This window comes from Alosa pseudoharengus, unplaced genomic scaffold (assembly GCF_046254945.1).
Source record: "Alosa pseudoharengus isolate Yale_2024_CS ecotype anadromous, Long Island Sound unplaced genomic scaffold, YU_APseudo_1.1 YU_APseudo_1.1_scf_17, whole genome shotgun sequence".
Taxonomy (NCBI): domain Eukaryota; kingdom Metazoa; phylum Chordata; class Actinopteri; order Clupeiformes; family Clupeidae; genus Alosa; species Alosa pseudoharengus.
Genome location: NW_027468640.1, coordinates 6,145,551 through 6,157,532, shown reverse-complemented (window position 1 = coordinate 6,157,532; position 11,982 = coordinate 6,145,551). Strand labels below are relative to the sequence as shown.

Here is an 11,982-nt window from a genome sequence, read left to right as displayed (position 1 = left end):
GTGGACAGTACCTCTAAACAGGCATTGACAGCGCCTCATCCCTCTGTGCAGGGGCGGTCGAAAGTTTTCCTGGTCGGCCGGCCGAGGAGTGTGCGTGGTGCGGGCCGGCCCATAGAGCTTTTACCGCGGCCGCGAGTCGTACATGATAAATGCATTTAGAATTTTCCGCGAAAATCTCCAAGATCTTAAGAAGTCCAACCAATATTTATACCACTCGCTCACTGTCTATATGTCATTCATGGTTACCCTGCACACTCATCTCTCCTATGCTGATTTTTGTGTAGGCTAGCCTTAATTTTTTTTATTCTAATTCATTTTTGTCTTATTCAGGCATTACAGAACTTTCATGGTCACAAATAATAAAAAATGACAATATCATTTGTTTGTTTGTTCTTAAATTAACGTAGGCCTAGGCTACAATGGAGCAAAGCCTCCTGGTAATGGGGGATGTTTTTCTGGTTTATCCAATGAACCGATTGCAGGTCAAGTCTATTTACAGAAGTGTAGGGGGATAAATGAGCGGCCCCTCTTCTAAGGCGAGTTCGAGGAAAACTACAGGATTTTTGACAGTCAATGGATTTGAGTGGTTGCTTGCTGTTTTACACATGGATGGAAGGCAGAGAGAAAGGTTAGCGGAGCTAAAGCATTGACGTTATTGCTAGGCAGAAACTAGCACAGGCTAGTCTTGATATGTAGCCTAGGCCTAGCCTAATGACTAATTAGTGGGCCACTCAGGCTGATAAATGGTTTGTGGAACTCGTTGGTACTGTCTATATGTAAGCCTATATAGGCCTACTTTAATCGTTATCTACAAACCTATTCAAAGTGCCTGTTTTTTTCAATTATTTAATTACCTGTGTTATTAGGTTGACATTGTCTGTAGGCTAGGCCTTTTTTAAATTTATACAGGCAACTATTGGAGTGCTATGATAGCCAGATATGTCCTCGCATGATGCTTGAAATTTCCATCCACCCACAAAGCTGTTTTTAGTGAAAGTGAAAGTGCCTGGTTTGTGGTTGATTGGCTTGTTGTATTGCATTAGCACTATCCATAGTTCCTTTCTCCAAATGTAGCCTATACGAAGCCTATTAGTATTTTAAATTGATATTTTGTTTGTGCTATTGATGTGTGTGCGTGTTTGGGGGGGGGGGGGCATTGGGAGGGGGGGCCGGTGCCATCAGAATTTTCCCGGTGGATTTTAGTGCCTCACTCCGCCCCTGCCTCTGTGTATGGACAACACTCCCAAACACACTATGACAGTCTGTGTGTGTGTGTGTGTGTGTGTGTGTGGACTACCCTCATCTCTCCATCTCTCATGCGTGTCCATATTTCTTTCCCACTGTGTGTGTGTGTACATGAGAGAGTGTGTTGGTGTGTGTGTGTGAGAGAGAGAGAGAGAGAGTGTGTGTGTGTGTGTGAGAGAGAGAGTGTGTGTGTGTGTGTGCGTGAGAGAGAAAGTGTGTGTGTGTGTGTGTGTGTGAGAGAGAGAGTGTGCGTGTGTGTGTGTGTGTGTGAGAGAGAGAGAGAGAGAGAGTGTGTGTGTGTGCGTGAGAGAGAAAGTGTGTGTGTGTGTGTGAGAGAGAGAGAGAGTGTGTGTGTGTGTGTGTGTGTGTGTGTGTGTGTGTGTGTGCGAGAGAGAGAGAGAGAGAGAGAGAGAGAGTGTGTGTGTGTGCGTGCGCGTGTATGGACAGCTCTCATCTCTCCTATGTGCTTCACCATGTGCCCTTCTCTCTCTCTTCCACTGTGTAAGTGTGTGTGTGTGTGTGTGTGTGTGTATGGACAACTCTCTTCTCTCCTGAGTGCTTCACCATGTGCCCTCTGCTCTGGAGATGTTTCTGATTCATGCTCTTGCATGTGCCCACTGATCCAACTGGGGTCCAGTGTGTGTGTGTGTGTGTGTGTGTATAGAGAGTGTGTGTGTATGTATGTTAGGATGCTGGACATTTGTGTGACAGGGATCTGCTGGTCCACAAGGGAAGTATTAGATGAGAGACCCATACGTGTGTGTGTGTGTGTGTGTGTGTGTGTGTGTGTGTGTGTGTGTGTGTGTGTGTGTGTGTGTTTGTGTGCATGTGTGTGTTTGTGTGCATGCATGTGTGTGTTTGTGTGCATGTGTGTGTCTGTCTCAGAGGTCGTAAAATGAATCAAGTCGGATTAGCAGTCCATGTGCTTCCTGCTTCTCCACAGTCATATTTGGTTGGACAGCGCCCCCTCATGGAGATGATCATATTAACCCAACATCGGAGCCCAGCCTCTCATTCAAGTACAACACAGCTGCCAATTTATAACAGAACCGAACAGATGAGGGTTCTAACATGATGATGATCCTGTCAGACAGACATACATCTGTGCTCTACTCTGTTCCATCTAGCCTATGCTGTTCTATATCATCTGCAGTTAATTTTGTACGTTTTGTGTTTTTGGCATTCTTGTCAAGGTTGCCATGACTTCGTCGCACAGCCACTATCAGTGTGTTTGTTGTTTTCGTGTCGGTATTGTGGCGAGGATTATAAAGACGACTTTGGTGTCTTGTTTATTCTTTTTGTCAGGGGATTTGTTGCCAACAAGACAGCTGAAGATGGATTAGTACAACCCCAGATTACTGCGGGCATTTAGGCCTTTTATCAGCTGCTGAAATAGGATAAAAATGGTCTGCCATTTTCAGTCTTGACATCATCGTAAAGTAGAATTCATTCGAAAGAGAAATAGGCATTTGTCTTATGTATAATTACATTTTAATTTTGGATAAGGGAAGGTATCAGTGTATAATTACATCCACTGTGATTATTGACTTATTTACATATAGTGTTTTCACAGAATAATTCATAATCAGAATAACTATATATTGCAGACATCAGGGATATTTCTTACTTCAATCTCCAGAGAACAAAATGTGTAAAAAATAAATTACTGTTTAGGATTATATTCTCCTTTGAAATTATATTTTAAAAGATGCATGTATAAATGAAACGTTTGGGGAGAAAAATATAGAACAAGAACTGTACTGAAACTATCAAAGAGCCACACATGGCAAGCCTTCCCTCTGACGCGTAGAGAGACATCATTGACAGCAAAGCTTCCGTGTCTCTACAGAAAATAAAATAAAGAAATAGCATGTCAAGAAACTTTAATCAATACTCATCAATAAAGAACATTTACAGATAAATCATTTCTACTCATGCTGCTGATTTCTACTCGTGCTGCTAATAAAAATGTACATTTTTTATATTTTATTTTTTAAAAGACAGCAAAGCTTCAGTGTCTCTACATGAGATATCATGAAAGATAACATGTAAAATAGTGTTAAAGAACACTCATAAAGATCATCTCAAATAACTGAGATTGAGAATCTACTCGTGCTGCTAATATATATATATTTTTTACAGCAGCAAAGCTTCAGTTTCTTTAAAGGGTAATATGTCAATCAAGTTTAAAAATGCCTATAAACAAATGATTGATTAAAATAGAAAATCAAATGAAGAAAAAATTTCTCTTTTCACTAATGCTGATCATAAAAAAGTAAACTTTTAAATGGAAAATGGGGATCAACTGTCTTTCTTACAATACCCTTTTATAATGACGCCACCCATTACAAGAGGCTTGGGAAGATAAATCGTTTAATTATTATTACTAAATCCTCCAAAATAAATGATTCCATCTGAAGCGTTGCTCAAGACTGCTGAGCCACTGATTAGGTGATGTGCTGTTTGGCCTCCATTCCACCACAGGAGAGTTGGCCAACGAAGAAACTGGAATTAAAAAATGAATCATGGGCTTAAGTAGCTCTCTGCTCCAGAAAGCAATAACACTTACCTTCATCGTTTATCAGCCTTCCAGAACAAATTGGACTGTAAAAAAAAAGATGAAACAGAAGAGATTAAAAGAGACAATAGAATTTAAGTTAATAACTAGAAACAGAGAAGGAATTGGGAATTCATGTTAGAGAACTCCCCGGCTTATTTGAACAGTAACTGTCTAAGCCACATGAACTGAAAACTGTTTCCTGACAGTCTGACCCTCAGCAGGAAAGGAAAACCCAATTATAACCTCATCTTTTCATTTGTGTAACAAAATAAACTTAGCAGAACTGAGTCTACGATTCGTTTTAAACTTTTTTTTTAGATTTTAGATTACATTTATCACATCTTGAACCCCAGTTATATTATTTTGTTATGCAACTTATATACCAAAATAATAGTAGGCAAAGGAACTCTCACTGTTGCATCTGTGCCATCCAATGTATGCTTTTTATTATTTTCATTAACACGTGCCTGACCAGGGGATCAACCCATGGCCTTGTCATCACATTGCTCTACAGGTAGATCTATCTTCTAAGATCGCCATTGCTCAGAAGAAGCGCACTGCTGGTATACCAGTTGTGGGGATCAGGCACAGATGTACTTATCGAGTTGTTATTGTGCCCACTAGCATTAGCTCACGGTCACTCACCGGCTGAGTCGATATAGTTGCTATTGCGCCCACTATCGTTAGCTCACGGTCACTCACCGGCTGGCCTTTGAGTGGTTTGCTGTAGAAGTCACTCTCCGCAGGCTGGCTACCCCTTCTGCAGTCCTTCACCGCCACATCTAAACAGGGGTCAGAGGTCAACCAGAGAGTTACCAGGACGACAGGAACATAGGGATTTGAGGTGATAGCTTTTTCTGAGTGTTTTCATTTTTTCCTCTGCTGAGGTTGAGCTGACATCTTGAAGGAGACATGGCTGTTGATTTGAGTTTGTGTCTTACACCCTCATATGAAATAAAATGTATAACGCTTAGGGAGGGGACAAATGTTAAAAGCCTAGGGAGAGGAATGGAAAGAGAGAGATTTCTAGCAATATGTCGCTTCAAAGAGGGCACACGGGGACAGTGTGGTGCTGAAATCTGGCCTGGCAGCAAGTCTAATACCCCTGTGAGCACAGTGTTTGCCTCGTTAACTACCCCCCGGGGGGGCAACAGAACACTGGCATGGAGGGGCGGACGAGAAGAGAGGAGGACTGGAGAGAAGAAGGAGAAGGGAGAAGAAAGGCGTCTTTTCCCCCAGAGGCCCTTTTAGCACTGCATGCACAGGAAGCTAATGTACACTCACTTGGTGTGTGATGTATGATGTTGATTTTATCTGTGAAAGAGACAGAAAGAGAGCGAGGTAGGATGGAGAGAGAGAGAGAGAGAGAGAGAGAGAGACAGAGAGACATTAGAACAGCAGTCCAGCATTCAGACTCTTCTCTTAAGTCCGAGCCACACAGCTTTCCCCCAAAGTCACTTTCGTTCCACTTTCATATGAAGTCCAAGCGGAGAATCAGTCATCTGAGGGCCACAAACAGGCCGGCTTTGCTCTGCTCTGACGGAGTCTATTTTCGACGCAATTCATCATCTCCCTGCTCAGACTTACACAAGGTGTTTGTTTCTGTGGGGAATTAGTCATCTGATACTTATCCAACTGGACAGAAGACGGGAGGGGGATACACAGACAGGACAAACAGAGTCTGAAGGAGAGAGAGAAGGAGAGAGAGAAGGAGAGAGGGAGGGAGAGGGAGAGAGAGAGAAGGGAGGGAGGGAGAGGGAGAGAGAGAGAAGGGAGAGAGGGAGAGAGAGAGGAGACAGAAAGAGAGAGGAGGGAGGGAGGGAGAGAGAAAGAATGAGTGAGGGAGAGAGAGAGAAGGAGAGAGGGAGGGAGAGAGAGAAGGAGAGGAGGAGGGAGAGAGGGAGAGAGAGAGAGAAGGAGGGAGGGAGAGGAAAGGAAGGATAGCACTTAACGCTGAATCAAAACAAGTCATGCTAATAAAGCAACTTTACATTGGAATTTGATAAGGAGAACAGGGATGAGAGGACAGAGGAGAGGAGGGGATGACAGAGGAGAGGAGAAGAAGTGCAGAGAGGAAGAGAGGAGATGGTGAGAGAATGATGAGGAGATGATGATGAGGAGGTGAGGAGATGAGAGAATGATGAGGAGGTGAGGAGATGAGAGAATGAAAAGAGAGGAGAGGAGTTAGGATGTGTGAGGTAGTGAGTGATATAGACTTAGAGACATAACACTGTTATGGAGAGAAAGAAAACAACTCTCTGGCATCCGTAGAAATACCATCTCAAATCCTGCACCAAACCTCTGGCACCCGTAGAAATACCATCTCAAATCCTGCCCCAAACCTCTGGCACCCGTAGAAATACCATCTCAAATCCTGCACCAAACCTCTGGCACCCGTAGAAATACCATCTCAAATCCTGCACCAAACCTCTGCTGTGCATCTGATATCTGCCTTTTAACAGGAGAATTGTCCGACAGACCAGCACTGATGAGCATCTTAACTTGCCCCAGTGCCCATTATGAAATGTCTCTAATTAACTTCAGAAATCTTCACCTTACCGTACCACTGAGGGATGCATGAATAACATCAGACACTAGAGGGCGCCTTTGAAGCGCCTCATACTCCTGCACAAAACCAGAAATGAGCAGTTGAGGTGTCTTGGAGCCCTTATTACTAAACTGTTGTTGGGATACTTGGGTTGTAGGACTGAAAGCTGTTTACCATAGACGCTGTCGTCGTCCTCTCGGTAGTTTATGAGGCTGGCTCGCATCTGACGAAGTTTCTCCTGAAATACAGTCCACAAATAAACACAAGTAAACAAGTAACCTCCCAACACTTGACAATATAGCCAAGCTGTGAATACAGTAGAAAACCTTTAAAGGCTGTCCAAATAACTTTGTTTAGCCTGGAAGAATGATGAAAAATGTTCAACATAAACACAAGCAAACATGTCAAAATAAAATAAATACAATTCTCATAAATGTTAATTACAGATCATCAGTAAATAAACATTAGAACAGTACACATGTAAACACAAACACAACACAACACAAAACAAGACTGCAAAGCCCAAAGATATGTGAATAAGGTAAACTTGTAAACAAGAAAATTGGCACAAACACTTAACACCTGTGTGCATATTTTGGGCGAACGTGAACTGAACGTACTGTATTACTGCCTGATGAACGTTACTGTGAACTTGTTCATTCTGGTGTCTGTGAACGGCACGCTCTCTCAGTTTAACTTCGTTCAATAAGGTGCCAGATTTCTATAGAGTCTTCCAGGCAGAAACCCGGATGAGGTCGGTAAGGTCGGGAAGGATGGGAAAAAATCTTACTGTCAAAATGGTGGTGGGCAGTTTATTGTTGACCTGCAGCCTTTGAGTAAAGTGGAAAGCCCAGCTTTCATAAACTTAATTAAGATAAAATAATTGCTGTCTGTGGTTCTAATTTAGAAATAATTTAGAAAAATAATAGCTCGCAGCAACATATGGAAAAAAAGAACTATGAACTAGTTCATTTTTGGAACTGTGAACTCAACATTTTGAATTATGAACTATGAACTGAACTAGTTTATGCAATCTGCAATAATTATGCAACCTGCAATCAGGAAAAAAATAAAACCTCCAAACAATCATGCCTGTCCCTTGAAACCTAAAATGCCACTGTGAAAACTACCGCAGTTGACTGGAGTGATCAGCTATCACAGAGAAATCCAGATGATATTTTGACTCAATTTCACACAAAACTTAACATAGGCTAATACAAAACAAATATACCTTGACTGGTAAGGTGCACCCTCGGCAGGTTGAATTACCCTGGTTAAACTCTGAGTTACTGAAACTCCTTAAACAAAAAGCCTAATATGTCTGAAAACAACTTGCGCATATATGTATAGCTTTTTAAAGCTAGTATGTCTGAAAACAACTTGCGCAACCTTTCCCAGCTCAAATACAAATACAACACCTTATTATCAGAGAGAGTAGAATTCTCATTTTTTAGATCTAGACAACGTTTTTTTTGAAGGAGGTGATAAGGCTGGGCATATGCTAGCCAATTACAGGTAAAAAGCAAGAAGAACATATGGCTATTCCAGCAGTATATGACCAACAGGGTGTGCTGCATACGAGCCCTGCAGACATTAACAGCACTTTTAAGGCTTTTTATGAGAATCTATACAGCTCAGAATCAGTGGCGAGTAAGGCTGAGACTGAGGCTTTTCTACAAAACTTAGATCTCCCAACTTTGTCACCTGAACAAAAACAACAGCTCAATAGACCAATAACTGCTTTAGAAATTCAGGAAGTTATTAGGTCCCTGACCACAGGCAAGGCACCTGGCCCTGACGGTTTTACTGCAGACTTCTACAAGTGCTTTGCTCCCGAACTAGCTCCATTGATGCTAGAAATGTATATGGATTCTCTTAAAAGGGGAACATGACCACCTCACAATTGCACAGAGGCACCCGCCAGGGTGACCCTGCCTCCCCAGCCATTTTTGCCTTAGCTCTAGAGCCCTTGATTACCATTTTTGCCTTAGCTCTAGAGCCCTTGATTGCCATTTTTGCCTTAGCTCTAGAGCCCTTGATTACCATTTTTGCCTTAGCTCTAGAGCCCTTGATTACCATTTTTGCCTTAGCTCTAGAGCCCTTGATTACCATTTTTGCCTTAGCTCTGGAGCCCTTGGCGGCTGCCATTCGCTTAGACCCTAACTTCACTGGCATACGTGTGGGGCCCATTACACATAAGGTGATGCTATATGCAGACGCTATCTTGACCTTTGTTAGCCGCCCTGATACCTCCAGCCCAGCGCAGCTCTTTTGCCAAACTCTCAGGATAGAAGATAAATTGGTCCAAGTGTGAAGCCCATTAACAACATACTGTCCAAAAACGCTATTCCAATCAGGCAACTTCAGGTGGCCAGTTCAAGGCATTAGGTATTGGGATATTGTTTCCATTTAACTTGTCAGATATTATGAAAGTAAATATAGAACCATTACTTGAAACATTTAAATTAGACATAGAAAGGTGGTCACCCCTTCACCTGTCCTTATGGGCTAAAAGGCTAATGTTTTGAAGATGAGTGTAGCCCCTAAATTCAATTATATCTTGCACCCTTCCAGTAGATGTGCCTGTGAATTTTTTTCGAAGGTTTGATAAATTATGTAACCTGTTCCTGTGGAATGGAAAGCGAGCAAGAATTAAAAAACTTCAACAAAAATGTGATCAGGGAGGCTTAGGAATTCCAAATCTACTGCTATACCACTACGCATTTTGTCTACGACACCTGGCACAGTGGTACCTCCCCCCAGAACGGGCTCCACCATGGTTCACTGCAAAGGCTCATTATTGCTCTGATCTCCCATTTGGCTGCACATCTTACAGCCACACTTCCCCCCGCTGCGCAGGACCATCCTGTTCTCTCATGTCTTAGGGGAATCTGGAGAAAAACTGCAAACAATTTAAATTTTGACCCCTTCTTAAATATGACATCTAGCATATGGTACAATCCTTTACAAAATTGGGAAATCTTCTTTCTATTGGAAAGAATGGGTACAGAGAGGAATTTTAACACTAGGCAACCTCTATGAAGGAAGAGACCTCAAAACTTTCAATGATCTACAGGCGGAATTCCACTTGCATAAGAACAATTACTGGCGATACATACAAATTCATAGTCTCTTAAAGAAAAAATGTCAACCTCCCACAGCTCCACTTAGCGCAGAGACTCTCATTATAAAAACATATGGAAAGGGTCATGAGGCATCTCTTTATTACTCAATGCTGCTGCAGAGACACGGCACCATGGCCTCATTAAAGAAAGTATGGGACAGAGACCTTGAAACTACGCTAACAGAGGAAGAATGGACCAATATAATTCGCAACCTAAAGAAAATGGCACGTGATCTTCGCACTAGACTTATTCAGTTCAAGATAATACATAGAATGTACTGGACTCCCTCTAAATTGTACAGGCTTAAGCTTACTGCTAACCCAGGGTGCTGGAAGTGCTCAGATGATGGCACACTAACCCATATGTTGTGGCACTGCCCAAAAGTGCAAGACTTCTGGTCATCAATTCATGAGTGCATTCAGAAAGTCGTGGGCCTAGAGGTTCCCTTTTGCATTCGATTATACCTATTAGGAGACCCATCTAAACTAAAAGATGGCATTGCGTCTGTCTATGCAGAATGGGTCCAGACAGCTATTATGATTGGTAGGAAACTACTTGTCCAACAGTGGAAGTCGGCCCATGCCCCATCAATCACAGATTGGTACAATGCTTTGACTACAGTCGCTGCATATGAACGAGTATCATTTACCCTGCTGGATAGGTTAGATTGGTACTACTTCAAATGGCAAAACTTTCTTCAATTTATAAAGGACCCTCAGGGGGGAACTGCAGGCTTAGCCCCCTCTTCACACCATACAAGAGCTTCTCTTCACATCTAGCGCAGGCCTCCTCCCTATGTTTTTTATTTTTGTTGTTGCTGTTGTTATTTTACTTTTATTTTATTTTTGTCGTGGTCTTGTCTGGTTTCTGTGTGGGTATATACTGTGTATATATGATGCATGATTTACCCCCTATGTTTGTTTATTTGTGTAAAGAATATTTTCATGCTTTTCATGTGTGACTGGTAACTTGTACTGATGTTTAAAACCAATAAAATTTCCAATCACAAAAAAAAAAAAACATCCACGTTTTCCCTACTTAAATACAGTTGCACGAGTACTTGATAAAAATGTGTAAGGTCACACAACATGAAACGTAGCAATTTTCCAAGCGAATAAACAGGAGAACTACAATGTAGGGAGCGGGGCGAATTGACAGGCTGGTAAGGAAAGCTGGCTCTGTAGTGGGAGCTGAACTGGAGTGCATCACTTCAATATCTGACAAAAGGACCCTGAACAAACTGATCAACATCTTGGACAATGACCATAGGCGCCGATACCGTGGGTGCTCCGTCGCTCGAGCTCCCACGGAAAATATCGAGCACCCACGTGTGCTAGCTTACAATCCCGGCTAAATTTACACTAATTTAAAATCAAACATCGCAGTTGATGTTAAATTCAGCATCTCTCATAATGTGATTGGCTATGTCAATCCCTTACTCCATATCCTAACCACCAATGAGAGCGTCTCTCGTATGAAAATTCCTGACACTTCCCACCTGAAGAATTAACGCAAGGCCTTGTCGGTTTTCAGCCCCGAATGTTTAAAATGTATATAGCCCTGAATATCATTTTAAAAGAAGTCTGACAAAGCTTATTGTTTTGTGACACAGCTAAACACTGGTACCTCATAGAACGTCTATAACATAGCCTAGGTGGTCGCAACTCACAAAAGTAAAGCAGATAGAAAGAACTCACGCAAATCTAGCCTACAACACGCAGACAGCTTCATGCGCAGGGGAGAGAGAGCGCGCGCACAGGTGTTTTATAATTGTTGGCTTCTGATGGTATCTTGCTAATTCACTGAAGAAAGACTTATGATTATGGATAGAAAGAACATTCTGAAAGGAAAGGAGTAAAGCAATGAGGAGCAATGCTATAGTGGAATACTCATGTTGCTGTATCAGCAGATGAGAAGGACCTGAGAGTGCCACTGACAACGTGACTGCCTCATAGGCTCACAGGTTGGTGAAGGAGAAGCTACATCTAGCTGAGCCCAGTGACTATGCTTTTGTGAGAAGGCACACCATTCATAGGCCTAAGAATATCCCTGGCAGACCTTTACAAAAAAACACTTTTACACCAGTGTAGGATATGGCAAAGTTAGAGAACCACTGCCTCCACTACTGTCGGCTAATGCACGCTTCTGGATGGATAGACTATATCACGTGTTTTTCCTTTTAGTTTGGGTTAACGCAATTAACCTTCTGAGTTACGTAAACTGTTCAGGAGTCAAACGACGGATCATGCGTGATTTAGGCGTAGTGTAGGTGACTGAAAGTGCACAAAAATTGTGCCTTTGCTTAACAGCATTTAAGAAATGTCCTCGGGGGTGACACCCATGGACTCCCGCAAACTGTATAGGCGTTTTGTGTGTCGGCCACTGTTGATTTCCTAGTGTTGAAGTGCATAGTCCTACATTACTTCTCAAAACCCTATGGCAACAATACACATGGGCGTTGGTAACGGGCATTTAATTGTTGTTTCTCTCTGTGTCTGTCTCTC

At 42.3% G+C, this 11,982-nt stretch overlaps 1 protein-coding gene across 2 annotated transcripts in view; it reads right to left on the bottom strand.

The window, feature by feature from the left end:
* Positions 1 to 2,762: 2,762 nt before the first annotated feature.
* Positions 2,763 to 11,982, bottom strand: part of LOC143127175 (B-cell scaffold protein with ankyrin repeats-like) — a 131,282-nt gene continuing 122,062 nt past the window's right edge. The window contains exons 12-16 of one of the 2 annotated variants that reach the window (XM_076288488.1): positions 6,528 to 6,591; positions 5,090 to 5,119; positions 4,508 to 4,587; positions 3,815 to 3,849; positions 2,763 to 3,088 (exon numbers count right to left, since the gene is read on the bottom strand). In XM_076288488.1, the coding sequence (XP_076144603.1) occupies positions 3,817 to 3,849; positions 4,508 to 4,587; positions 5,090 to 5,119; positions 6,528 to 6,591 (207 nt within the window). In that variant the 3' untranslated portion in view covers positions 2,763 to 3,088; positions 3,815 to 3,816. The remainder of the gene's footprint in view (positions 3,089 to 3,814; positions 3,850 to 4,507; positions 4,588 to 5,089; positions 5,120 to 6,527; positions 6,592 to 11,982) is intronic. The other variant, XM_076288489.1, reaches the window with a different exon arrangement.